Genomic DNA, 27,443 nt, shown 5'->3' on the forward strand with positions numbered 1-27,443 from the left:
ACCAGTGTTGACAGTAACTTTTCCATGTCGATTTAATCGATTTCATGTGGTCATTACATTGCTATCTTTGAATAATTGTAGCCAACCAACTTTAGTCGCCCCCGCTAGCACTTTGAGATCTACAATTCTCTTATACATCGTTTCTAAGGAATAACTAACTCAAACGATTTTTCTTACTTAGCCAAAAAAGGCAAATTTTAAGGGTTCAGAAATACGCCATTAATTCTTGCCAACTGAACTTTACTTACGATAAATTTATCTCATGTTACTCGATAATGCAGTTTTCTATTGTTTCCTAATGTTTAAAGTTTTCGAAATAGGTTTTTGAATTGTTTTGTTTCCTTACGAAAGTTCTAAAAACATAAATCTATCTTTATATTATATTTTCGGCTAAAATATTACGGCTTTATGCTTTTGGTACACTATAAATTTCGATGTATCGAAATCGGTTGATTCTAAACAATGGATATCACTTAAAACCAAAGAGTAATAAAAAAAGACTTACGATATTATATTATCTATGTACTGTGTTATTATTAGAAATTAATGGAAATATTTTGTATAGTCTTTGTTAGAAATTAGGTTTTATAATCATTAATATTAAATTAAATTACATTACAATTCATTAATTATTATCGACCGATAAACTCTTATCATATATTGCAGAAAGTTTTATTGTGTTTAATTGAAAGTTAACACCTACATCGTTATCTCGATGCGTACTTACTTATGAATTATTAAATGATTAATTACAATGGCTACAAATTTTGATTCCCAGGATCACTATAAGTTATACAAGTTTACTAAAATACTTGCACTAAAGGTTGTTCAGATAGTTGTACAAAGCAGACAGGGCAAAAAAATCACTCATGATTATTCGACTCCAAAAGGTTTCGAAGATGGTCCACCTTCATCGCCTAGTAATTTACAATGGGTACGATTATTTCTAATTTCATTGTACCTGTGTTCTATAATCTAAAATATGTATTTCTTCGATCAATTAAATTTTAATTTTGTTCAATATGTCTTAAATTCATTGCTTATTTTATTTCTAGTTTAATTTATCAATACCAGATGAACCGGGAATTAATACGGATACAAAACGTGTTTTAAACGGAGAAGTGATTGAGGCGCTTGCTAAAGTTCTATGCATTGAAATTATACTTAGGACCAACGATGGTGATGAAATGGTGCTTGAAGTATGGACTGTTAAATTACTACCAGGATGTGACATTGGCTTAACATCTGTATCTACAATATACTACAGAATGAGTATAATGCTTAAATCAACTTTAAGTATTTCAAGAATAACACCTGCATATAAATTATCACGATCTCAATTAAAAGAATCATATAAAATTTCACATAGAATTTATGGTGGTCAACCTAATTTGGATGTGTTAGGTGAGTTTATATCTTAATATTTTGTTTAAAAAAAACTATCTTACTGCTTTCTGATTGTAATAACTAGCAATGCACTTGTAAAAATGTATTATTGCATTTTGAAAGCATAAGGGACAATTTATTTTATCTACGTGTAACTTATCTCACAGAGAAAGTTAATTTTTTACATTATAAAATATATTGTTAAAATAATATTTATAAATTAATTATATTTTTCTTGCTATTAAATCATATATTTATTTTTTTATCTTGCTTATGAAGGTTGTCTGTTAGGGTTGGACAGTGATACTCGCTAATAGAGGTTTCAGGATTCTTGCTTATACTTGACTGTATATTTTGAAGAATCAAATTGCAAAATTTATAAGTGAGATAAGCAACACACTTTGTTTTTTAATAATTCTGTCATAAATTTTAAGGTGAAAAACATAAGACTATTAAAGTTAGTGAATTGCACACCCCGATTGGAACAATACTTATTGAAGTTGTATATAGAACAAAAATGACTATGTTACCGGAGGATAGAGGCAGATATATTGAACACACCACGGTGAATTCATGTGGAGATATAATGATGAAAAGTGATCATTTTCCAACGGAAAACCAAAGGTAACGCATCTTTCTACTACTATTGGTACTACATTTTTTTTTATATCATAAGGTGGCAAACGAGCGAGCAGCCACCTGAAATCGCTGATATAGCGAAGTGACCGTTGCCCATAGACATACGCAATTGCATATGCGTTGCCGGACGCACACACATCAGACGAAATGCGGAATAGCTTCCACTTTACGCCTGTCTTCTGTGTGATCGAGCTGGGCCGATTCGTGCGAAAATGTTAAAGCGGGCTCTACCATTGTTTCATGATAGATATGTTTTAAAATTTCATATGCTTATTTAAGATTCTTATAGTAAAGGAAACATAACCGAATCTACTAGGGTAGGTTCAAGATTTACGGTAGGGGTACATAAACTGTCTCAGATTTATTATTTCTTAACATCTTTTGTAATTCCAGGAGAAATCACATGGAAAAGAAGGAACTTGATCTGTCAAAACCATTGACTGCTGGTGCTTTTGTTGATGTACAAAAAATTAAAGAGTTACATGATTCATTATACCAGCAGTTACCTCCTGAACCACCTATGAGTTGGCTTCTTGCAGAAAAGGACAAAATGGAAGAGGTAAACAAAAAAACTTACAAATATAATAAAATAAAGAAAAAGCTATTTAGTTTTCTTTCTTTATTTTTTCTAATTTCATCATCAATTATTCTTTTTCTGTCAGAATTACCTTTGAAATCTCAACATTTTTGAGATAAGAAAAATTGAATTGAAAACCATCTAAGTGTAAGACTCTTTTATTAAACAATACAATTATCCTTTAATTTAAAACTAATTTGGGATTACAGAAAATGAAACTGTTGACTATACCTGAGACGCCAGAAGAAAACAAAACTGTAGATAATACTGAAATAGAAGAGGTGCAGGCACATTCAAGTAAAGCTATTCAAGTACCAAAGACCAGGGAGAGCAGTAAATATACTAGTTTGATGGTAAGTAGTTTAATTTTACCTTATAAAAGTTAAATGTTAACAAGATGATGTCACCTTAACCCATTTTAAATGACTAAATGGTTTTGAATAGCGACATCTTTTTCTTAAAGTAATTCGAAGCATTGATTACAATTGTTATACAAATTTTCAATGAAATAGTGTGCAATTTATATGTTAAATCATAAAAAAGCAAACGGCAAGTACATATCTGAGATGATTTAAGAGTCTTATTCTTGAATATATTCTTACATTTCTTACTTCCCCTGTTCATTGTTTCCCCAACCAAGACCCACTTGGGGTCGATACGCCAGCAGAGTAAGAGTTTCTCAAACTAAATTCACACCGAGGGGAATATCTTAAAGACTTATACAGATTTATATTTTATTTTACATACATGCTAAAGCTTTACAATTTCCTTTAATATATAATGTCATCATTCCAGGACTTTCCATTTGCTGAAGGCAGTCCAATAGCGGACCTGGCTAATTTCTATCAAGAATGTCTCCAAGCAAGGTCAGCGACTGAAGACTGGTCGGAGATATTAGCTGATACCTCTGCTTCTTCAGATTCGGAATCTCTTGCCAAGCAATTGAAGATGTTTGAAGATGCAGTGCCGGAGTTTGATAGTATGGTAGCATCAATGTTTAGCAACTCTGAACAAGGGTCTGATCATTCTTAAATAAAGTAAGTAATCTACCCATAGGGTATGTATATTAAAGGCCTATAAATGGCCATAAAAATTATCAACACTCATGGAGATATTTAAGAGGGATTAAACTTGTGTGATAGAAGTATTTTTTGTGGAATAACTTGATTCCCATTGTTAGAAAATAGTGACACATGACAATTTATACTTAGAAGTTATTTTTCTTAAATACTAAATAGTTTAATGCAGTCATAATGTTAGAATTTTTTCGTCTGATGTGCACCAAATGTACATTTAATTTTTTACAATACTGCATTTTGTTGTATCTATAGCGAAGTCCAATTTTACATCTCTCTATGTATGTTTGACTTTGAATTTAATTACCATTCTAAAGTGTTGAATATTTCTTCAAATATTTTCAAGTCTTGACTTATACCAAGTAAAGAAATATACCGACTTTAATAATTTTTGCATCCCATTACTAATATTACAGAAGTTATTCAGCTTGAGCTATGAAAGTAGCTAGAAGTCAAGGAACTACTAAAGCGGAACATATGTTCTGGGTCCCTTTATATGTAACTGAATATACATAAACATTATGTACATTGTTAGTTTGATATCGAGATTTAATAAAATTGATGAATTTTAATTTAGAATAGATGAAATTATGTAATAGAGCCGCGGCAGTTTTATTTATTTTTGGTACTATTTGAATAACCTTTAAACATTTTCATGAGTGTTTGTGCAATTTATTTATTCAATTTTAATATATGTATAACAATCACATACAGTCATAGAATAGGGATGTAGTAACTTAAATATTGATGTGGGTGTAATCATAATAATTTTCGTCCTTTACTACCAATATACTCAATTCAATAATCATTATTTACTTAACTTATTATGTAAAACTCTGATTATGTTGTGTACATAAATGCTATTAACATTCTATCATACCAATCTCATTATTTATTACATCAAATCATTTCTTAGCATCATTATAGGAGGTTTGCTAAGTAAATAAACTTAGGAAAGATATTTAAGTTATAGTTTTGTCAGAGATATAAAAAAACCCAAAGATATGCTGGACATATGCCCATGACAAGAATCTTTTGAATTCGTTGCCAGTCAGCAAATTATGATGTTTTTTATATATTTCTACTTTAATTAAATCAGCATCCCTAATACACTTTCATGTACAAAACTATGATTATTGTTTATTAATATATAATTAATTTACAAACTATATATTTTATTAACAGTATTCTACTTAAATAAGTAAATGTACACATGCAATATGTTTATAGATAAGGATATCTCAGCCGGTGAGTGGCGCTGCTATCGCGGTTAGTTCTGTTAGAAAATGTGTAAAACCTTTGGTAATTTGCATCTCTGGTGCTCTATGACATGTTTTGACATTTTTTGACGTTGACAGGAGGGCGAGTAGTGAGATATCATAATTTAGTTTGACTTATGCCCACCGATAGATATCCTTGTCCACCTATAACTGGTTTTTAGCAGTGACCACAGATCTCTATAAATGGATAGATTATGATTTGGAAATGACAGCTTTTCGAATTTCCACTTTAAACGGTAATATCATCTATCTCTAATAGTGACAAAATGGCAAAGATTAAATAGGCACAAAATATCTCGGTTTGTAGCCTCTCCATGTATAGATGTCAGTGATAGTGACAGTTGTATTAACACCTAAAGTTGTTTCTGTTTTTTCAAAGACTGTGAGGGATGACAAGATGTCAATACAAGTGTCAAGTGAAATTATTAAATAACTTGTTAAGAAACAATACCCTGCCATATTTTGAGACTATGAGAAAACCCCATCAAGTTAATTGTAATTTAATTATATTCGCTGTATAAAACAGCATTATAAAAATGATCGGGCTAAGTTTTAAAATAATTATATGTAGTCTAATTTTTGTTGCAAAACGTACAAATTCTTTATGATTTACACATTCAGAATCGTAAAGTGTTGAAATTAAGCATCTTTGGATCCCATAAAATACAAAACATCATGGTAATTAAGTCATAGTTGTTTAAATACATTGACTATAAGACAGATAAAGTAATCTGAGACTGTTTTATAAAGTTATGTTTTACAGTGTTAATATTCTTCAAATATAGATTAAGTTTGGTAGATTAATTGTTGATCTTGTAAAATCTTATATCGAAAAATGTAGTTCATTAGATCTTTAGAAAAACCAAACAGATGTTAAATTGAATTAATGACATAAGAAGCGAAATATAATATGTTAATATTGCGTCAATCGACAATATTTTATGGAAAATTATACTAAACTGCCTTCATCTAACAATATTATTTACTTTTTTAATATGCTTTATAATTTACCTATATCCTTGTGCCTTAAACATTAAATGGCACATATTTAACTTACAAAGAAGTGCCAATTAGCATTAGTTGAAAGGTTAAGTTTACTCATAGATTTATTATATTACAATAGATTGGATTATGAAAAAAAAAACCAGTACAATTACAATCTCTTATACATCACCGTCATTTGTTAAGTACTAGATCCATATTGACTCATCATTTTTATTAGTTTTCTTTCCTTTGTCAACATACTACAAATGAGGTTTTATAAAAAACAATTTCTTTTAATATCCATAATATCTTTTAATAAGCTAATCTCTTGTGTAATAAATCTGTGATCTGATTATAAAGTTAATCATATTATAGTAATTCTTCTTAAATCATATAGCTTTTATGTAGTTAACATATACATTAACGTTCACTAGAAAACATATACTTAATATAAATTAATATTGAAAATGTTATCTGTTATAAGAGAAATAACAAAATGTATTGATATAATATTTATATTAAAAATACCAGTTAAATGTTTGACAATCTTAATTATGTTCCTAGTCAAGTTTCAATATTTTATAATAACGTATATTGTATTTAACGTTATAACCTGTGGTTTCGACTGTCCTAACAATACGTACCTAATACAAACACATTTATTGATAATATATGAATTACAGGTTAATTGCTCATATGTTCTGCTAATATTGCCGTCTCTGTTCTTTCAAAGAGAAAGTGAGAGACGACAGGATGTCAATAAACGTGTTGTCTCAGTCGAATCGCGCAGTAATATTTGAATTTCTATGACTTGTTGTCTAACAGACCTTTTATGATCGCAATTGTTATACATACAGATAAAGAGACGCATGTTAAATATTTTATTCTGTTATGTTACCACAGAAATGTAGACAATTAGGTTGACAATGCGTCCACCCCAGTTGACAATGCGTCCACTGGGGTGGACGCTTTGTCAACCGCGAGCTACCAATCTGTGTCAGTGAGAATAAAGTATCGTGTTGCTACAAATTTAAATCTTTATCCCTCTCAATCGGCCACCTTGAGGCGGCGGCGAATGATGGCCTCTGCGGGTCGTTGATAGGTGGTCGAGAAGTGGACGAATGCACGTTAAAATTAACTCCTACAAAGACATTTGGTATTTTCAGAATGTTCAATTCTCTTACCGTTTTACGTTTACGTAGAGGTATATTTATAATTTTACGATATCTTTTTTTAAACTTCTTTGTTAACGAACTGGTGTAATCAAGTCTTTATTTAAGGGCGATAAGTAGGGCCATATTGATATATACCTTTTTTGATTATAAACAATTACAAGATACAAATGGGTTTTATTTTGAAACATATTACTTGTCATAATGCATATTTGATTCCCTCTACCTGATTTATAATATATGCACATATATTTGTACTATTCTCTACCTTTTATTATATTTCAAGTTTCTGCTTCATCTCGTATAAATAAACAAGGTGTCCACAGAACTATAACTTTAATAGATATCAGATTAATTAAAATCGCTTATGTACACAATGAACTTCGCTACATACATGGCAAATACATAGATCTTTGGGTTCGATTTTCTTCGGTTTTATGCTTGTAACTTTCACGTGTTGCCCAATTATATTCTGAAATTAAAAAAATCCTATAATATTAGAGAAGCTTTTTCAAAAAAATATGCATACTGCAAAATAAATAAATTTCTATGTATACTACCACAGACAAAGGAGACAAAAAGTGGACGCTAAAATCGAATTTATTTCAGATAGTACTTAGTAGTACATACTGTGGCGACCCTCTGTTGGGATAAGGGCGAGTTCCTACCATTCAGATGAAATGAAAATTATTACGTTAAGGTATTCTAAAATCTACATTTTCTACCAATGTTAAAATATCACGATCAGGGTATTAGAAGTCTTAAAATACCTGGGCATCTAATGGAGCGATGTATGTTTTCTTTATTTCTGTGTTCAGACTGTTCGCTAGATCATGTCTAAGCTTCTGCGCCATGACAGCATCGTGCAGTAGATCGTGAGATATCTGCAGGCGATCGGATGCGCGCGCCATACAACGGACCTCACGTAATGCGTCCAGTGCAATGTTCAACCGAGCCCGGCTTAGAAACTCGTAGAATGAACATTCAGCTGAGCAGTCCTAAAGAAAACACAACTTTTTTTTATATAAAATAAGTGGGCATCAATAAATCGGTGTTTTCAACGACGCCTTTAGACATCTGCAATACCAGAGGAACGGCAGATGTGTTGATTGTCTTTGAGAAGATGATACGCTCCCTTCTTAAAGGACCCTAAGTCGTAGGCGGTTTGGTAATACCGCCAAGGACAGACCATTCCACAACGCGCCTGTGCTAGACGGAAAGTTTCGCCAAAACCGCACGGTTATGATTGCCATGTAATATTTTTTTATATTATATTTTAGTTAACCTACCTCTTTTTTACTTTTTATGAATATTTTTTCTTGCATTTGTTTTATCTCTTTTGCCCAACCACTGTAATTAAAAAAAAACTATCATTGCAAATTAAACTTTATAAAAACGTTATAATAAGCACAATTAACTTACTGCGCTATCTCTACTAATTCTTGGAGAGTTTCGGCGCCTTTCGGTAACAATGGTGGGCTTAAAATTTCTGTTTCAATCCATGTTTCATTAAGTTTCAATGTAAGATAATGTGAACATAGTATTAGTGTTGCCTGGAATTGTTACAACACGTATATTAGAGTAACTAATGATGTATCCAATGAAAGCGATTAAGTATTAATAGATAAAATGGCCATTATTGTTAAGCATTAACAAAAAGAATTACACTATATGTTATTATAGTACAAAAAACGTGAAATCTTGCTAATATTTTAGATGGATGAATGTTTGTTTGAAGATATCTCCAGAACTGCCGAACCGATCTTGATGAAATTTGTCATACATGTATAGCATAGTCTGGAAGAACACATACGCGTCGCGGGCGACCGCTAGTATATAAATAAAATTGAAGTAGTGCATTGTTGACTGGTAGTTTATAAGTGTAAAACACCTCGTCTTGCGGCGGCAACTTGATATTCTTGTACAGATTGTAAGTCTCATCGGCGAGCGATACTTTAAAATCCAAATCTTTCGAAAGCATATGAAGAATAGCAAACACCTGTAATTACAATTTAAATAGTAAGCAGAATAACATACGAATTTAATAACGACAAAATGATTTAATTTACCTTTGACAATCGCGATCCAGCTAAATCTGCTGCAGATAGGCACAAGACATTCCCAAGAATGTATTGTTCAGGACGTAAACAATATATTTGTTCCCTAATCTCCGAACGCATCAATGGGCAATCTAAATCTGTTTATACAAGAAGTAAAAGACAACAGAACACTATATTAGTGACACATTGTGAATAAATCATAATCAGTCTATTAGTAACCGCGGCCTAATTCGAAATACGAAGTCGTGAGCCAATTTATTATAACATAATAACTTTCAACACAACCGTAGTTTTCTGAGACTAAAATCGCTGTTAAAAAATTATTATCTTTGTTTTCTCAAAGATAATGAAAGGGATGACCATATATTTTATACAGAAAGTTTGCTATCAGAAGCCAACGGTAAGCGAAATAAAATCATAAGATTTGGACATAAAACTTAAAAATAAATTGTAATTAAATGAACGCTTACTTTGAATCACACCTGTATCGCTTAATGAAATATTATTCACTTGACATTCATCGCGAAAAATAGCTGCTAGTAAATTCGCGATTGAAGCGCCTCTTCTTACTAAGTTTGGTATCTATAAATCATTAGTCACTCTTTTTACTCCTTACATTTATATTGTTTTTTAAATGAATGCTATAAACTTACAATATAAGAGGCAGCAGAACTTGCACGCCAGGTGACAATCTGTCCGACTGCCTCACCGGCGCGCGCGACGTCGCACAGAAGTGCAAGGGCAAGACATTGAACAGGACGCGAAGTTAACTGTGCGCATCAAAACAAAACATTCCGTTTTAAGGTTTAGAATCGTTTGACATTTTGTTATGTAACTCATAACAACGTAAATATAATACTAAAATGCATCAATTTAAGATTTAACTACTAATATAAACCTAGTATTGAATGTTCAGTCAGATTTCAAGATATTCTAGTTACATTAAATAGAAAAGATATTGCGGAAATTACAAGTTCCTCCATCAACTCTTTTGATTGATTGCTAAATTGTTTCTAACAACATAAGCGATTCAAGAACACTAGTTACGTCATATTGCCTTCAAGAAGAAAGTAATAACCGTGACTACCTATCCGACAATCCGAGTCATGCGTTCTGTGATGTTAAAGTCCCTGTAATTTTTTTTGAACGACCGGGTTACAATTACGCTTCTATGACAACTTATAGTATGATTAAATGCCCTTAATATTTCGAATATCAGCTTAAATATAACCGTCAGTAGAAATGAACTCGATTGACCGGTTGAGTTCAAAACACAGTTTCACTTTTTTGTCTCTATTAATTTTGCATATAAAATTACTTTCCTGACGTCGATATATTGAAATGAATACAAAACCATTATATTTTAGTTATATGTCGACGTAATCATTTATAAACGTACCGCAATACTTCCTAGTTTGTCACGGAATATCTAAAATATTTTAAAATTTTCCCACATAATAAGTTACATAAAACATACAGAAATCATATCCAAAAGCTTGTAAACTCCGTCATCAGCTACAAATCTTGATCTATATGTGTCGTTCCAAATAATCGATTCCCATACAAAGTTAAGTAAAGATATCATCCACCTAAAATAAAAATTAAATTGTTAAAATTTAAAAATGCCTCACAGCTGTTTTATAAACATTCGAACCACTTGGTTAAGCATGCTTGTTATTCTTAGCCGGTTTTCTGGGGCCGACAATTACTGCTTTTATAGAAGACGTACAACTGTAACGAGTTTTGAGTTGACCAAGAGACAACTACAGTGAACTTTAAGTATTTTAGGGTAACGTAGCCCAAGGGCAACTGCGGCACTGTTGGGTAGGTAATACGGTAAATCTGAAAACACATCCAGAGAGAAATTGATATTTCCTACACACGATAAAAGTGCATTTTAATAAGCAATTGGCCCGTCGTTTGCTATTTTTCTTGCTGCTTTTGTATTTTAATGAATTTCTATTACTATAACTATAAATATTTATGCCATCTCGAAACCCAAATTCTGCAAACACAATTCTGTTCACAATCTTGCTGAATAGACTTTACGTGTTACAATATTCAAGGGAAATCTCGAAAAATTCTTCTTGACTTTTCTACACAATTAGGAACTTACCTTTCATTTACAATTAGATTTACTTGCAACGAGCTGAGTACGACATTCAGCATCCTTGTCGAGAGAGTTTGAACGGAGTTTGGCCATTTGATTAACGGATAAACTCGGCATTGTAAACTAGAATTAACTTCTGTACAACTTGTTAGAAGTCTTAAACATACGCATAAGATCACTTGACTCTTTTCGACAGGTAAAGGTTTTTGATCAAGCAGAGTGTGACAGAGACCTAAAATATTTTTCATAAAGAATATTGCTTTTGGACTAAATTATCTTACTAATATTATAAATCCGAATGTTTGGACGGATGGATGGATCGATGGACGAATGGATGGATATTGTTTGAAGGTATCTCCAGCACGGTTGAACGGATCTCGCTAAAATCTTCATAGATGTAAATCATGGTCTGGTAGAACACATAGCCTAAGTTTGTTTATCTTCGCACGGACGGAGTCGCGGGCAACAACTGGTATCATAATATATTCTAGGTAGTATCTACTAAATGTTTATAAAATTAGAACACTTACGTATGATTATAATAATACCATGGCTGTCGAACAAATCTTTCAACATATGTTGTCGGAGTTGACTATTTCTTCGACTTATAGCGACCTGCAGTACTCTAAGACACCAGTAGAGTATAGACAAATCGTACGGACTTTCAGAATACCATTCAATGTACCACATTAATCTGAGGATGACACCATTATATATATATCATAAGTTGAACAAAAACTATTTTTTTTTTGTAGTAAAATAACAAGCAAGAAGTTTTGTGATTAGTAGATTGGGATGCGTTGATTACATATTATTTAAATGTCATAAATGCATCGGCCAGATTAGTGGCGTTAAATGAGACGAAATTTAGAGTAAATGGACATTAAAATATAAAACTCTTATTGGGATGCAGTGTAGTTAATTTTCGATACCTTCTTATTAATCCATAATCTTGTACTAGACGTATTGATGCTATCGGCAGAGTGCAAATTAAAGCTTTAAAAGTTGTTTTCCTTAAGTCAGCATAGAGTGCCGGTGACCAGCGGGCTCTTATCTTGCAAAGGACTGGATCGAGTAAATACATAAGACCCAGAAGCCAATGACGACATTCCATATGCTGCAAATTGTACACCAATTTTACACCAGTATTCAATTAGGTATATAAAGAGGTTTTGAAACTTATAAGCTTTGTCAATAAATCTACATTCACCTTTCTTGGTTGCTGGTAAATTAAAAAAACAATTACACAGAGGTTTTACTTACAAATCTATTATTGGGAAATATTTTGAAAAAGTCCACGCTTAAATATATTAAAACTTGCTTAAATCTCACATCCAGTTGACTCGTATTGAAATTAATGGATCCCGTCCAATCAAGTCTTGCCGGTATTTCCGTCCGAACTGACAACGATATCACATCTGCCAAGTGGTAATTAAATTTTTTCAATGTCAACTTTTGTCATCCATAACAAAATTGGTTTATTTTTCATTTAAGTATAATTTATAAAATTCTTATCCAGATGTGTCTTTAAAAAATAACCCGCAGATGTCCACTGCCGCGACACTTTTATTAATCCATACTGACATCCCTTTCATTCACTTTGTCTAAACAGAGACCACAATATATAGTCATACATATCTCACGGCAGTAGTGTTCTACGGTAAATTGTGCGCAACGCACTGCGCGCGCTATCAACGCTCCATATGAATTGTTATGAAAGATGCATCGTTTGAGACGAATATTGTTTACTCAATTCAAGGTTTTGACCTTGTTTTACTGAGTTGTTAAATTCATTGTTAAATAATATAATAGAATGCATCATGATTTGCACTAAAGGTAGTTCATAGATCCCTGTTTTTAAATGAAATTAGTCTTTTGTAATTATTACGAGATAAAATCGACTACCCTTAGACTACCCTTTCTCGGCCTGTTTTTGTGTATCGATTTTTTTTTTAATTATACGATAACTAGTTATTAAAAAAGTTAAATTAGTAGTCTATATGTTCCTTCAGATTATTTTCTACATGTGTGACAAGTTTCAGGGAAATCCGTTTAGTCATTCTGTAACAAACCTTCAACGAACATTCAAACTTTCGCATTTACATTGTTATTAAGACTTATGCACTTTAAAATTGTTTCTAACCGTATAAAATAAGGCTTTTAGATAGATTATTACCCGGCATTAAAGCGTTGCTCAATTCAGTCAACCGATCGCCAAAACAATGAAGAAGACAAGAGGCTATGATGGTTAATGTAATTCTTTCGTGACGATGATCTCTAGCACGACATTCATATCGATACGCCCAAGCGAAACATCTGGAATACAATGTGGAATAAGAATCTCTCTATTTTATTAATAGAATCCTTGAAAATAACAAATTAAAAAATAGACCCCAAAACTTTATACATTCAAGGACGTCTAGACGTATAAATAAAGGGTAGATCATTAGGGTAGGGATAGCTAAAACTAGTTAGGGTTTATACTCTTGCATCTATAAAATCAACCGTATCGTTATTGAATCAAAACTGGTTAAACTAGATAAAGAGTGTGAACACAACGTAAACGCGTTAAGCGATTACTGTTTTGAAAACAGCCTGGGATATTCAAGATGTATTCGTGCTGTGTTCAAATGCTTACTTACCTCTGGCTGTATGAATCAGGACATGGAAGGGTTGTACAGAATTTAGGATCAACGCTCGTTATATCTTTTGTCGTTTTTAATAACACCAATAGTAAAGACAGCGTAGTAGACAAGTTTATACTACTAGCACCTGTAATAATGTTCATATCTTTAATCATTATTATAGCAGAGCGAATAGATATGTTGAATAACAGTGGGCTGGAATTTGAGAAGTTTTAGCAATGTATTTCATAATATTTGGATAAGTATTCAGTACAATAGTAATGGGGGTTTTTAAGTGCGGGAGAAGACTAGATGAAGATGATATAGACCAATTTTTTTTGTCTTTTTTGTTTACCTCTAGCCAGAGGCGAGACAAGAGTGTTTTCTAATAATAGTATTTTAACAGTCATCGTTATAACTAATAGATATATATCAAGGTAACAACTTATTTTCCTGTTTACACCTGCCCTTAAATTATTCGTACACCAACGCCTGTTTCGTCTCTTAGCATAATTACTAATTATCCCTTCACTTCCGTTTTAATTTAAAGATAGAGATCGAATGATGTGATAAATGAAATCTAATTTAATTGATATATTATGGTATAGTATACGTTGCATACATAAGTAACGAATATTCGTTAGAATCTAAAAGAATAATGTGTAATTGGTGTGAACTCTTGGAAAGTAGTGTACCTTACCTAGCACTACTCTAAAATCTTGAGGATCTGCTGGATTTGTGTCATATATTGGCAAATCTCTGTCAGGAAAATAGGGATTAAAACGATAAAATATATTTTCTATTAAATTACTCTTCATCATTGTTACACCTAAAACAGAAAATGTTGGTATAAAATACTTATACTCTTTAGTCAATTAGTAAAGTCGATTTTATACTTTACCTTTGCAAATTGTTTTAAGTAGTCTTATAAAAGTATTGATTAAGATCAAATAAAGTTAATTAGTACTTTTTGGATAACCGTGGACTTAGTAAATAAAAATTAATAAAGTTGCAAATTTGTTACACACATATGTCGACATTGTCGCATGCAAACAAAAGTGCAATCTCCAAGAATGCCGGAAAACGACGAGTTGTGGACAACGACAACATTCTGATGACAGTTTCACAAAGTCCAGTCGCAGCCGCAAATGTGTGGCTCAGTCTGACATGGCCTTGTTTACGTTGGGAATCTGGATATGATAGATGCCAGATTAACGCTCTCGAGACCACATCAAAAATATCGTCTTCTTCCAAACGCACAAGAAGGTAACCTGAAAATGACAAAATTCGATGGCGGTGTGCTTAGACGTTACGACTTGAAATCCTTATCAATTACTTAACTATTAAATATTTATTGAGGCAGATCGGACGGATCTCAGTATTATATCTCTTTTAAAATTTAAAACATGGTATTGATGACAACTGTTCAGATAAATAGGATGATTTTTGAAAACAACTGATTTAAATAATCACTTCTAAAAGTAATATCAATTCGTACGAAATGTGCTCGTAAATCGTTGGTAATATCTTCGAACATCCTATAGATATTGATATGTATACATCATGTTACAATAGAAAGTTAAGATCGAATTTAGAACGCTCTAGATTATAGGCCACAAGTAGGGCAGGGTACGGAGTGGTCCGAGCATTGAGACGTGTCAGACACGCGCTTGCTCCATAACTTTAAGGCCACCAAAATAGGAGTAAAACTCCCTCGAGTGCCATCGCCATTGTCCCCTTTGACTATAACAATGGAATGACAACAGTGAAGTGCGTGCTTGAACAAATTGATTGTCATGGGTAAGAAAACCTTACAACTATTTCGATTGAGGTAATACCGCTTTAAGACCCTATGGAGATGTACAGAATCTTTTAAATGCAACTGCTTTGTATTGTAGTAAGTCACTTAAGTATCCATAAAAATACCTAATCACGCTACTAATAAATTTGAATTTTAACTCTTGAATCTATCTATCATCTAGCTATCAGATATTTACCCATGAAATTGATATAGTCCGTCAAATTGTGAAAATAAGTGACAACATCTGACATAGCATTTAATAAAATTGGCTTTTCCATACAACGCAGTAACTGAATTATTTCATCTCTTAGCTGATATTTGGGAGACATCTTTTCAACGAAGTAATCCAACATTAAACATAGATAATCCAAAATGTCAATTTTCTGATAATAATTTGAGTTTAATTGATTACCATTGAAATGGAGAATTCAATCGATGTTAATTAAATCCACCCAAAATACTACAACTACGTCTTTGGATATAGCATAATACTATGTATCGTAGTCTTAAGTACAAAACTAATTCATATCGCAATTGATAACAACACTTCTTGGAAGTCGCGAACTTTCCACATCTAATGTCACTTGAAAGTAAGATGAAGATATAGATGTAAAGCCGACATATCTTCATACTTTCTCCCAATGCTATATACTATCAACATTTCAAATCATGGGAGCGAATGACTAAGAGTGACGAACAATGGACATACACGTTTTACTCCATGAGAAATTTATAATTGGTCACCATTCACTTTTGTCGTACATTGCACATATTTTAAAAAGGATACATATCCAAATTCTGCAATTTTCGCAAAATCTCTCAAATAGCTTTGCATACGATCTAACTGTTGAATAGCAATTGGATCTTTCACCATAAAGACTAATGTCTGGGCAACTTCCCACCCGAGTGTGACTGGACACGGATCTACCCATGACTGATCTGAAACGTTAATTACACATTTTAAAATTTGTTGGTTATCAGTTTTACGGTGATATTGAAATATGAGTTTACATATTTTTGGCGGTATTTATGTGTATTTTGTTTGTAAATTTGCAGTTGTGATAGTAGATTGTTTCAGATAACAGTTGCTTGTTTAATTCGATCAGTCTAGTCACCTATACATTGTTTTACCATATTTTTATTTTATTGTTACGAGGACTTTTCAATGCAGTGCTGGAGCCGGAATCTTATACATCGATGTGCATTAAATTGTTATTTGTTGTGCGACCATTTGATCGAGAAACAATGGCCACGCTTTGCGGGTCAAGATAGTGGCACACGAGAAATCATAACAATTATTTATATGACAACAGATTTAAAGGTTATGTGGGTGAGGGAAAGTTTATTAAACCAGTAGTACAAGGACTAGCATTTCATTATGTTTTACGACAAGCCCATACTTTCATAATGTGTACGTGCCTTTGTTTTGACTTTCTTTAATTGATTTCTTCGATTATGCAAATTAACTTGGATCCTATGTCCTAATATTTGTAAGCAAGACAAGACGATTTGCCACAGAACTTGTATTCCTCTGAGCAAAGATAGCAGCGCTTGTAGTAGGCATAAAAAATAGCAAGATGACAATATGATGTCAAGATATTATCGATAACCTTACCGATGGAAATAGGGTCTATTTTTTTAGTTAAATATCTCTTTAAAATCTCCTCTTCAGTATACTGTTTTCCTTCGGATCCGTGGACGCATTGAAACGTTTCTGATGATCCAGAACTATCCAGGTCTTCCCTCAACTTCTTTACTTCTTTCTCGCTTAATTTTTTTATTTCGCCAGTGTAAAATTCTCTTTTAAAGTACTGTGTTCTTGATGAACTCTGTGATATGTCGCCATCTCCTTTGGCATCTTTGTTTTGATTACGATTATTTGGGTTCAATTTCCCAGTATCAGGCGTTGATAAGACGTTAAAAGATCTCTTTTTATCCATTTGTAATTACTGATTTAAATATAATAACGATAAAAGTATTACGTATTTTATTTATTTGACGTTGACAGTGACATTTATTTAAAAAATAAATAGATCCATAAAGGAGGTACGAAATCATTAAAAAAGTAGGTAATGACGACATTTTAAAGATTATTTATCCATATTTATAATTTTAGGCTTTAGCGCCTTATATTGTAGATTTATTATACAAATTATTTTGAGTAAATAAATTTTGTAACCCCAAACATTTCTGGCTTCTATTTAGTACGTAGGTCATATAATATCGCTTAAATTGTAGCTCAGCGGGTGAATAACATATAGATTTGTTGACATCTAGCATATGATTTGAATGTTACGCGATGAGTTGTGAACCTTCGCGCGACATTTCTTTTTGTTTGGGCTCGCTGTAGCGCAGCAGACGAGGCGAATCGGTCAGCTCCCCTGCGCGGGCGCAGCTATATTGTCCGGTATGGGGGAACGATGCCGCGGCGTTCACTAGTCGCTAGTTGATAGTTGATCAGTTGCACACCGACCGCGTACGCGTAAAGGCGTATATTTATGACGCGTTTTTTCTACACTCGCTCGCATAACACACGTTAATTCATTAGTTTTCGAACCGAGAAAACCAAGTGAAATACTCTTAAATTAACTGAAAACAAATTGTGAGTGAATACATTTACCATATTAAGGAAGGACGCAACTTCTTATTATTGGGGTAAGTCGTTTCGATATTTATTTTCTTCGAACCGTAGAGGAGTTTTTATTAACATTATGCGTCTGAAGAACACATAGGAATGGTTTTATTATTCACCGTTTACTTCGTACTTAGTAATGGTCGTAAATTATATGTCGATTGGAAATCGATATTTGTAATGCCAGACCTTTCAAATTGTAACCGAAGTTAAACCGAGATAACCAAAATGAAAGACACAACAAATGGCTACAAAGTATTTTTGTTGCTTTAAAAATAGACGGAAAATACAGAAGGCGAATGTATATTTTAATACAGTTTACCGACAACATGTAATATAATTATTGCTGTATAACGAATGACAGGTGTATGAATGAGCCAATGCGATGGCTTGATGGGTGTGACGCAAGGACCACTTAGTGTAGGTAGGTATTTTATATTACTTTGCAACTGAACTGAATACTGCGGTCAATTTTTCTCCAATATACACTACGCAACGCAACTCAATTGCTAATATTTGTAATAGTTCTTAACATAGCAAAAATTACTCTAAGATGAAAAAAATAAGGCCTATATTAGTAGGACTAGAAAGATACGAGACCATTAGATAATATTGACAACGAAATAAGAAGCGGAATGCAGTTCTAGAAAAATGCTATTTAAAATTTCAAATACAATGGTATCAATAGCCTTACCTTATTGATGTAGATTGTCACTTCGAGTCATCTATAATAATTCGTAATGAATTTCTTTGAAACTTTCGACCATTATTCCATCTTTTTAACGCTGTAATGACATATTATTGTATCTGAATTTCAAATTGTGATTATTAGTAACTAACCTTTACCTTTTTTGTCATAATGAGATAAAGAATATAGTTTTAAGCTTCATAATTGTTTTAAAACTTATGAAGGACGTTAGTTAGGTTGGTATATTTATTAACATTTGCGTTAGTTTACGCTTTAAGGTATAACCATATGAGCCTAGACTTTGAAATTCCCTTTAAAGTACTTCAACTCTTCTACCTTCTTCAACTGCTCAACCTAACTAAACGTTGCAGACTGACATTCTCAGAGTCTGGTTATCGGAGTGGTCTCTTTGGAAATTATGATTTTGGGTGCTTCATTATTTTCGGAAACTTCAAAATTGTACCAGAAGATTATTTCTTATAATTTTGACTGGAAAAAATTATGAAGGTTGATGGGATATAGAACAACTGCTAGGGATTCAAATGACCCGAACTCCATTGCTCTACTGGACCAATATTACCTTATCTACATAACATTAGTAATAATGATAACGTAGCATAAATATCTGTGACATCATCGTGCAACTTAATTAAAACGAGTCCATGATCTTACATTATCATATCAACAGATTATTATCAATCACCACGATGTGAGTGGGAATCCGATGTAATTTTACCAATGATTTTCCATTGTTTAATATCAAACTAACTAAGCTTAACATCATCAACCAGAAAGCATAGTGAACTTAAAATAAATTAAAGAACTTAAAATGTGTAAAATCATATTTCTTTGTATCGTTCTTGACATATGAAACAGTTTAAAACCTTTAAGCATTCATAATGATAATGATTAACGCTATTTATCACTTGTCTTTGTTTAATTTGTTTTATATTAAGGTTTATATTTTGATATGCATTAGAAGGGTTACGATCGGTCAGATTTCTTACGTAAAAATGGTATTTTGCTCAGGTAAGTTGTAATGAAAAGGTTAACAAGTTAGAGAGGAATATTCCTCAGTAGTTTTTGTAGCCTTTTGGGTCTTCATAAACTTTTTGCCCGATTAAATAGGTTTAGTTTGTAGTCTGACTTTACAACACGATATAGTAAATGTTGTCACCAAGTAATAAGAGCGTTGGACGCGCAGTGGTTGGACACCGGATTTGCAATTAAATATCTGGGTTCGATCCCAGCCATGTATTTATTTGTTGACTTACGAATTGCATTTAATATAAATAAAACATATTATACGACATTCTAACGGTGAAGGAACTATTATGTGTGCACATATCTACGAAGAAATTCTAACATGTAAATTCGCACAGAGCGGGCGTGGTTGACTAGTCTAGTCCCCTGTAACTTAGCATATGCTAGAGCGCCTCTATGGGGATCTGAGTTGACAACAAATGTTATCATAATGAGTATTTAACTATAGAATTGTGTAAGTTTCCACGTGACGGTGCAGTGAAAGATGTATTATCAAAACTGCGAGATAAGTGTCAAGTCCGCATGATTGACGTGTTGTTCTTAGATTACGTTGCTGATAAAGATACAGAGAACCCCGATCTGTCATTGATAACGACCTCTTTGCAGATAGTACAGCAGTTGATGAGGCTGTGGCTTATAGTCGTTTGCATTTTACACATAATGGTGAAAATTTAAATAGTGATAATTTAAATAATGGCGAATATACTTAAAAGGTAATCAATTTTTGTTTATTGTTAAATTTGGAAGTAATTTTTTTTAACTGTAATGTGAAACATTACAGATCATGGAGTTACTTTGAGATGGGAAAATAAAATATAGCTGTTTTTTTTATCAAAAGGTTAAAGTTGCTAAAGACGAAATATGAGTAATGGAAAGTAGACTGGCATACAATATATCTAGTACATTAATTATTATTATGCCAATTCATCTTAGTATGTATATGTGGTGTGGTGTGGTATGTGGTGGTGGAAAATAACTAATAATTTTAAGAAACAATATTCTTAATAGGAAAATTATAAATTTAAGGTCTTATTAAATTCACTATCATTATATAAAATTAGATGTTTTCTGCACTTCTTAATATGATGTGGTAAATTAGTAGCATATTATTATACTATCTTTAAAAATATCATTATCGAGAACAATCTGTTCGGTATAGTATTATAATAAAGTAAATAACGCCTTGCTATAAACAATTCCTTCGATTCGCTTGCCCTTAAAGTATCTTATTTATGCTCTTAAGATCACACGGCTGGCGTCGCGTGGGCAACATCGCCGCTTTTGGACGCGACCACTAAAACACCTAAATAAATTAATTGTATTGCGCAACTCGCGTCACTCTGTAAACAAGGTCTCAAACTTTAAAAGGTCGTTACGTAGATTATAAACATATTGATACAGTGCTGCAATGTCTTTATTAGATGTGTCCACAAAGGTTTGATAACCCTTATTATAAGACAATTTAAAAAAAATACTAGAAAACTTATTAAAAATGATTTGATTATTAGTTACGAATAAGTTTTTGGTTTATTAATAGCTAATACGTTTTTGTTAAAACTGCGTACGCTTGTTTAACTGCAATTTTGTTATGTCTGCATACTTGTTAGATTTTTATTTCCATCCGTTCCACTTTTTTCTTCAGCCGATAAGTACGAAACTAGTCCACCAAAGTACACTTGATTGCTGTACACAAAACAGTCGAGGAGATTGATTTTATTTTGTCGAGTAATAATTCGAGAAAATCAATACGGATACGTTGATTGGTTTGTAAGGTAATACTTTTTTAATTGATTTGATACTTAATCTCGTTGTTGACCTTAGTATCAGGAAATGAAAACAATTGTCATATTGCTATGCGACATTAATTTATATTATAATAGTATTTTTTGAAGTAAATGCAACGCAAAAAATATATCAACAAACATTTTCTCGTGCCACATTTGACTATAAGTTTTATAAAAATCGAGTACATTTGAATTTACAGCATACATAAAATTAAGCTTTCGATAACAAATATTAATTCTATAGTTAGAAGATTGTTCTTATTTAAAAAGTGACAACTAGTCTTCATCAAATATTAAATCAATTAAATAAAATCTATCATACGATGTATATAGGATTTGTAAGCGTTAACACTTTCAATTTGATTATAGTACAACGTAAATAACAAGATATCCGTTGAACTAATGATTTGTTTTCGCAACCGAGCGCTTCCAACCGCCCACGCGGCCTAAAAACAAAATTGGATCATGGGAATTTTATATGATCTCTACGTTACAACAATTGATCGGAACACGCTACTAGTTACGAAATACTATGATAATACGAAATACTATGATAATACGAAATACTATAATAAGATACTAAGTGCTAATGTACTATATCGGTAATGTCCTGCAAGCTATGTAGAGTTTGCAGAATAAGTTTAGCAGTCACTATAAATTCTATTCCATTCCCAGGAGCTATATTTCGTAGCCTGATGATCTCGTTTTTTGCCGCTCGTTTGCTCATTTCTTTCATAAAAAATATAGCCTATAATTGAACTATTTACTGGACCTGTATATGTTATCATCATCAACCTGCCCGTATCCCTATTGAGGGTTGGCACAGTATGTACTACTCCTCTATACATCTCTATAAGCCGTCATATCCGAATCTACCCCCTTCCTAGGCATATACTCTTGCACACAGTCATTCCATACGTAGAACAGAAATGTTGTATAGTAAAGAAATAAAAATATTTTTTGTTGAAACTACATTTTTACATGATGTTTTAGGAGCTCATAGAGATAGTGCCATAGAGTTAAGCATTGATTACATTAACAATAAAATGAGTTATTAAATTTCTTGTTTTTTGCCAGTCGTTTCAGTAATAAAGTATGAAATTAGGTATCATAATATCTTTCTAAATTAAACATTACTTAACTGTGACTCAAATACTGCTCACCTACATTTCGTCAGCAAACAGAACTACGAAAGAAAAGATAGAAAAGGGCACTTGAACAAATTTCAACGACCCCATTATGACCAACTAAACCGTTTGTACAGTTTGTTTCAACGATTCGTAACCGTGAGTTTCCACTGTTGCAGCACAGATAATATATTCTATAATTTAAAACATTAGTACAGATTTTTTACGTAATTGCATTTTTAAATGATGTCAGTACAAAAAACTATATTATCAGAAAAAAAGTCCAGTTTGATACCTTCACGTGTTTTTGAGAAAAAGGGTCTTGACAGACGGACGGACAACAAAGTGATCCTATAAGGGTTCCGATTTTTCCTATGAGGTACGGAACCCTAACAATAGGTAAATACTAAAAGAAAGTTATTATAATAACTACAGCTTACTTGTAAGTAGATTTCATAGCTAAATTATCTCCGTACTTTAGTATTGTAGAAATCATGACTTTCTAATAATAACCGTTTATGAAACAAGACCGTTGTTCTTAAATATTCATCATAACTGAATGGAAATGAAGCATATCGGCGAGATTTTTTTTTCTACAATTGAGATGCTGTGAATATTAGTTGCATAGTAGCACGGCAAGCATATCTCTTTTAATTACACTTTTAATTAACAACAGAAGAACGTTCATATGGAGTTACCTCTTTTCTGTAAAAAAAATAAATAAATCAGTTTATAATATATTTTGCAGTAATAAGAAAAATTAGATAGTCTTTTTAAAATTAGAAAAATAAAACAGCGACGCATCATCGAAGAAAAAGTTAATAAAAATTGTTACAAAATAAACAAAAATTACTCAAGTACGCTTTCGAACACCAAGCAAATAATTTAGGATACAAAAGATTTATTAATCGACCTATACTGCTTACTATAAATCATAAAGACTAAAAAGGGATTGTAGGTAGTCTGATAAGGTTTGTAATAAATAATGTCTGTTAGGTGCACGGTAGACGGTATAAAGATGCGATCTGCACCAAGGTTGTGGCGACGGTTGCTAGCTAGATCCTTTGACTATAGAGAAACGGATTAAGCAAAGAGCGGACGTTGCACTAATGCAGTACATACTGATGTAAAATATTACATAATATACTTACACAAACGGAGCTCACAAGGAAGCAAGTTTAGACAAGCTTAGAACTTATTTTTATTTGATAAAAGGGAATGCGCGCCATGTCATGTCCTGTCTTTAAAAGTCAAAGAATCTTTTGGTGTTGTATTGTCTAGAGCGTCCATTGTCGGATTCAGGAAACGTTGCTTTGTCCGTTACGCCAAACACTCATTATTTAGCAATCAGAATAACAAAAGGAGTCAAAGATTCCTGACTGATGTGAAGTTGTTCGGACGAGTTTGTGGCGTCCTTATTTTTCTAAAGGATTAATGCATAATAGTAGTAGTGATCCTTTTAGTTTACTACTAGATTAATTAGTTACTGTGTTTGTCCTTTTACTAATTTGTCTGTACATTAGAGATTGTTAGACATTACTCCAAATTATTACAGATTCTATATCTAAATTATCGTAACATATTTTATTATAAATTAGTCGATGACTCGCAATGTTTAAAGTGACTTTTTACACTTTTTTCCTAACTTTCTTAACGACTTACCAGTTGTAGTTCTATGCGGGCACTTTTATTTCTAAGAAAATCAATTTCCCCACACGTAATTTTTTTGCAAAATCTAACATGTAGGTATTGCTCTACTTGTTTTTACTTGAATAATAATAATTTTAAGAATAAAAGGCTTTGAATTGAAAATAATTTAGTTGTCTTGTGTATATATATATATATATATATTTAGAATAGGTTTGGTTAGAATATACGATTTATTCATAACTTTTTTTATCATCTATTAAAATAAATATTTGATAGCTTATTGCTATTTTTTTTTTAGAAAAAAATGTATTATTCTCACATATTTTTATAAGTAACCAGTGATGTATCGAAACTTAAAAGTTATTTGCTGTAAAAGATTATTTTTATCAATAAATAATATTTCATTGATAAAAATTTCCTCTAAAATACCCGAATATGAATTAACTGCGTGTGAAACGTAAATTAAATTAATAAAAGCTTATAATAAATACGTCGTACTGAATTTATCTGTCCAACTTTTATGGCAGTTCTGCTAATAACATCGATCAAAGTGTTTAAAATTAAACAGAACAGTTTTAATTCGATACTCAGAACAACTATAAAATTGCATTCACTTTTCGATATATTTTCAACACATTTCTGGTGTATATAAAAACGGATTGGTATCTCTGTTTTTACAAAGAGAGCGACAGGGATAGGAATATGTTTTTGTAAAAAATATTTCGGCAATATAAATTCAATTTGTTGAAAACAAACCGTTGTGTCTAAAGCACATTAACATTTTATTCTCTTTATCTCTATCTCTTTGTTCGCTTTTTTTACAATTGTACCGTATCTTATACTTGATTTTTTGGAATAAATGAAACTTTATTCGCAATCAATTCTATAGCTTTACATAGATAGTCCGTCACGATGTCGCATTTAGAGTAATTACAGCATAATTTGTTCAAGTTCAGTTGTTAGGTCTGTGCGGCGCGGCTCTACTGACCTCGATCACGACATTAGCGCCAACATATCGGCTATCCGTCAACTCGCCACAACAGTTACAATGTAACTGATCAGGGTTTAGTAATTAAATGGGCTCAGGCAAGATATCTCTTGTTACTCTCATTCCGATTTCCAAGAAACCCTTAATCCTTACCGCTATGCGAATTTAACTGTCTCAGTAATGTTAATTTCTTTTTAAAAGTGAATATTCGGAGTGAACATTGTATTGTGACGACATAACATAACTTTTAATTTTAAATGTACTTTGCCCATGCGAGTGTTTTTATTAGGATGTTAAAATTTGACTAATTTAAACTACTAATTAGATACTTTTTAAAGCGTTTTACAGATAATTTTTAACAATTAAAAAAAGCCAACACTCACTGAATTAAATCTTGGTATACTTTATGATTCGTTATATTTCCTATAAGGGACATATATTTTGTGTTGAAAGTGAAAGAATACCGCAAAGTTAGTGTCGGCGACTCCTAGATCAACATTCGACATTAGAGGAGCATCGCTAATTAAATTACAACGACCTTTCTATTGGAGTCAATTCGTCCGGCGCGAGCGGCGCCCCGAGCGATTACCTTTGCCATATATTTTATTGTGAAACTACGAACCATTAGCGTGGTACGGTTTACTAGCAAGGCTCGTGATGCGCCATAGACACTCATTAGAGCAATTGACAGGTAATTAGGAACAAAAGAGACACCTGCACATTTGTAAGCGACGTGATTTATAACGGACTGAATAAGTGCAAATAAGTTACGTACATTTAAAAGTGTAACCGTTAGTTTCCATTGTCGAAAAATGTAAAAAAAACGTCTATGTTGATTTCTTTTGTTTCTATAAAAACATAGATAATAAATGAATTTGTTTATATTCCCCTTTTTATCTTATATCGATTTTGAGAAAAAAAAATGCTTGTTAGTTAAATCAATGAACATCACGATTATTATACTAGTATTTTTAATATGTTACTTGCCTAAATAAAAGTGCACGGCCGTTTGTCTGTTCGTGCTTGTTTTAGAAATCAATGAATACATTATAATTTAGATATTCATTGAGGATGAGCTGAATTTTTTGTCGAATTCGCAGTTATATAATATATATTAGATACACGTAGAAAATGTGCAAACTCAATAAAACTACATCGAAATTACAGCATAGTTGGGTTAAATAATTCAATTTCACGTAACGCTTTAAAATTTGCATGATAAGATTAGAGCGGAAACATTTTGTAATAACAAATAATTGGCGAGTGTAGAACGGCCACCAATTAAATTTACATTAAAACACTTTCCCTCTAACGTGAATGACGTTGCGCGCAGTCGGAGACAATGAGACAACTGGGCGGTTATAGTGAAAGTGTATTCAGCCCGCTCTGAACACATTAATATATCTACGTTACTTTAGTTTATGCATCTTGTATTACTTAACAACTAATATCGGAGTTTGCACGTGCATCAAATTCATATATTCAAGGTCTATATTGACTTTAGTGCTTATCTTTTTAAAACGTGTTATTTAACATGCTTTTTTATTTACATGTTGATAGATTCATCTTACTAATATTATAAATGCGATTGTTTGGATGGAAGAATGGATGGATTTTTGTTTGAAGATATCTCCAGAACGGATCTTGCTTAAATTTGGAATAGTTTAAAGGAAGACATAGACTACTAATTATTTTTTTTTAAATTACGCGCGGACGGAGTCGCAGGCGATATCTTGCCTTTAATATGGTACGTACCTTTTAGTCCTGGCGACATGCGTGGACGTCGAGCGGGGGAAGGGGTTTGAGAAGAGGGGGAGGGGG

General features: G+C 32.3%; 3 protein-coding genes across 4 annotated transcripts in view; 2 read left to right on the plus strand and 1 right to left on the minus strand.

The window, feature by feature from the left end:
• The first annotated feature begins 572 nt into the window (after window positions 1-572).
• LOC106126354 (autophagy-related protein 13 homolog) lies at window positions 573-5,607 on the plus strand. The gene is made up of 6 exons (XM_013323972.1): window positions 573-934; window positions 1,056-1,404; window positions 1,821-2,010; window positions 2,419-2,584; window positions 2,812-2,955; window positions 3,398-5,607. The coding sequence occupies exons 1-6, from the start codon at window positions 755-757 to the stop codon at window positions 3,632-3,634; spliced, it is 1,266 nt and encodes a 421-aa protein (XP_013179426.1). The 5' UTR covers window positions 573-754; the 3' UTR covers window positions 3,635-5,607.
• A 1,826-nt stretch (window positions 5,608-7,433) lies between these two features.
• Window positions 7,434-17,703, minus strand: LOC106126353 (uncharacterized). Its single transcript, XM_013323970.1, has 20 exons — window positions 17,325-17,703; window positions 16,497-16,648; window positions 15,906-16,092; window positions 14,937-15,179; window positions 14,609-14,737; window positions 13,927-14,056; window positions 13,461-13,600; window positions 12,548-12,702; window positions 12,217-12,401; window positions 11,815-11,978; window positions 11,291-11,516; window positions 10,652-10,763; window positions 9,828-9,944; window positions 9,645-9,756; window positions 9,184-9,311; window positions 9,006-9,113; window positions 8,537-8,667; window positions 8,404-8,464; window positions 7,885-8,112; window positions 7,434-7,586 (listed from the first exon to the last, which is right to left on the minus strand). The coding sequence occupies exons 1-20, from the start codon at window positions 17,647-17,649 to the stop codon at window positions 7,470-7,472; spliced, it is 3,150 nt and encodes a 1,049-aa protein (XP_013179424.1). The 5' UTR covers window positions 17,650-17,703; the 3' UTR covers window positions 7,434-7,469.
• Window positions 17,704-18,153: 450 nt separating this feature from the next.
• Nost (Nostrin) overlaps window positions 18,154-27,443 on the plus strand; it is a 41,214-nt gene continuing 31,924 nt past the window's right edge. Inside the window, exon 1 of one of the 2 annotated variants that reach the window (XM_013324034.1) lies at window positions 18,154-18,364. Coding sequence is in view for 1 of the 2 variants with exons in the window: in XM_013324033.1 (XP_013179487.1) it covers window positions 20,767-20,786 (20 nt within the window). In the remaining variant the exon portion in view is untranslated. Of the gene's footprint in view, window positions 18,365-20,691; window positions 20,787-27,443 lie in introns of those variants that run through there. The other variant, XM_013324033.1, reaches the window with a different exon arrangement.

Source organism: Papilio xuthus, unplaced genomic scaffold, assembly GCF_000836235.2.
Source record: "Papilio xuthus unplaced genomic scaffold, Pxut_1.1 DF825017.1, whole genome shotgun sequence".
In the NCBI taxonomy this organism is placed as follows: domain Eukaryota; kingdom Metazoa; phylum Arthropoda; class Insecta; order Lepidoptera; family Papilionidae; genus Papilio; species Papilio xuthus.

Bases quoted from the DNA above. Each gene is read 5' to 3' on its own strand.
- LOC106126354 (XM_013323972.1), top strand. From the start codon at position 755: ATGGCTACAAATTTTGATTCCCAGGATCACTATAAGTTATACAAGTTT. The intron at 935-1,055 runs GTACGATTATTT...TTTTATTTCTAG, and splicing joins CGCCTAGTAATTTACAATGG to TTTAATTTATCAATACCAGA. The intron at 2,956-3,397 runs GTAAGTAGTTTA...TCATCATTCCAG, and splicing joins GTAAATATACTAGTTTGATG to GACTTTCCATTTGCTGAAGG.
- LOC106126353 (XM_013323970.1), bottom strand. From the start codon at position 17,649: ATGGATAAAAAGAGATCTTTTAACGTCTTATCAACGCCTGATACTGGG. The intron at 14,738-14,936 runs GTGTGTAACAAA...TTTCTGTTTTAG, and splicing joins ATGCGACAATGTCGACATAT to GTGTAACAATGATGAAGAGT. The intron at 11,517-11,814 runs GTAAGTGTTCTA...AAAATATTTTAG, and splicing joins TGGTATTATTATAATCATAC to GTCTCTGTCACACTCTGCTT.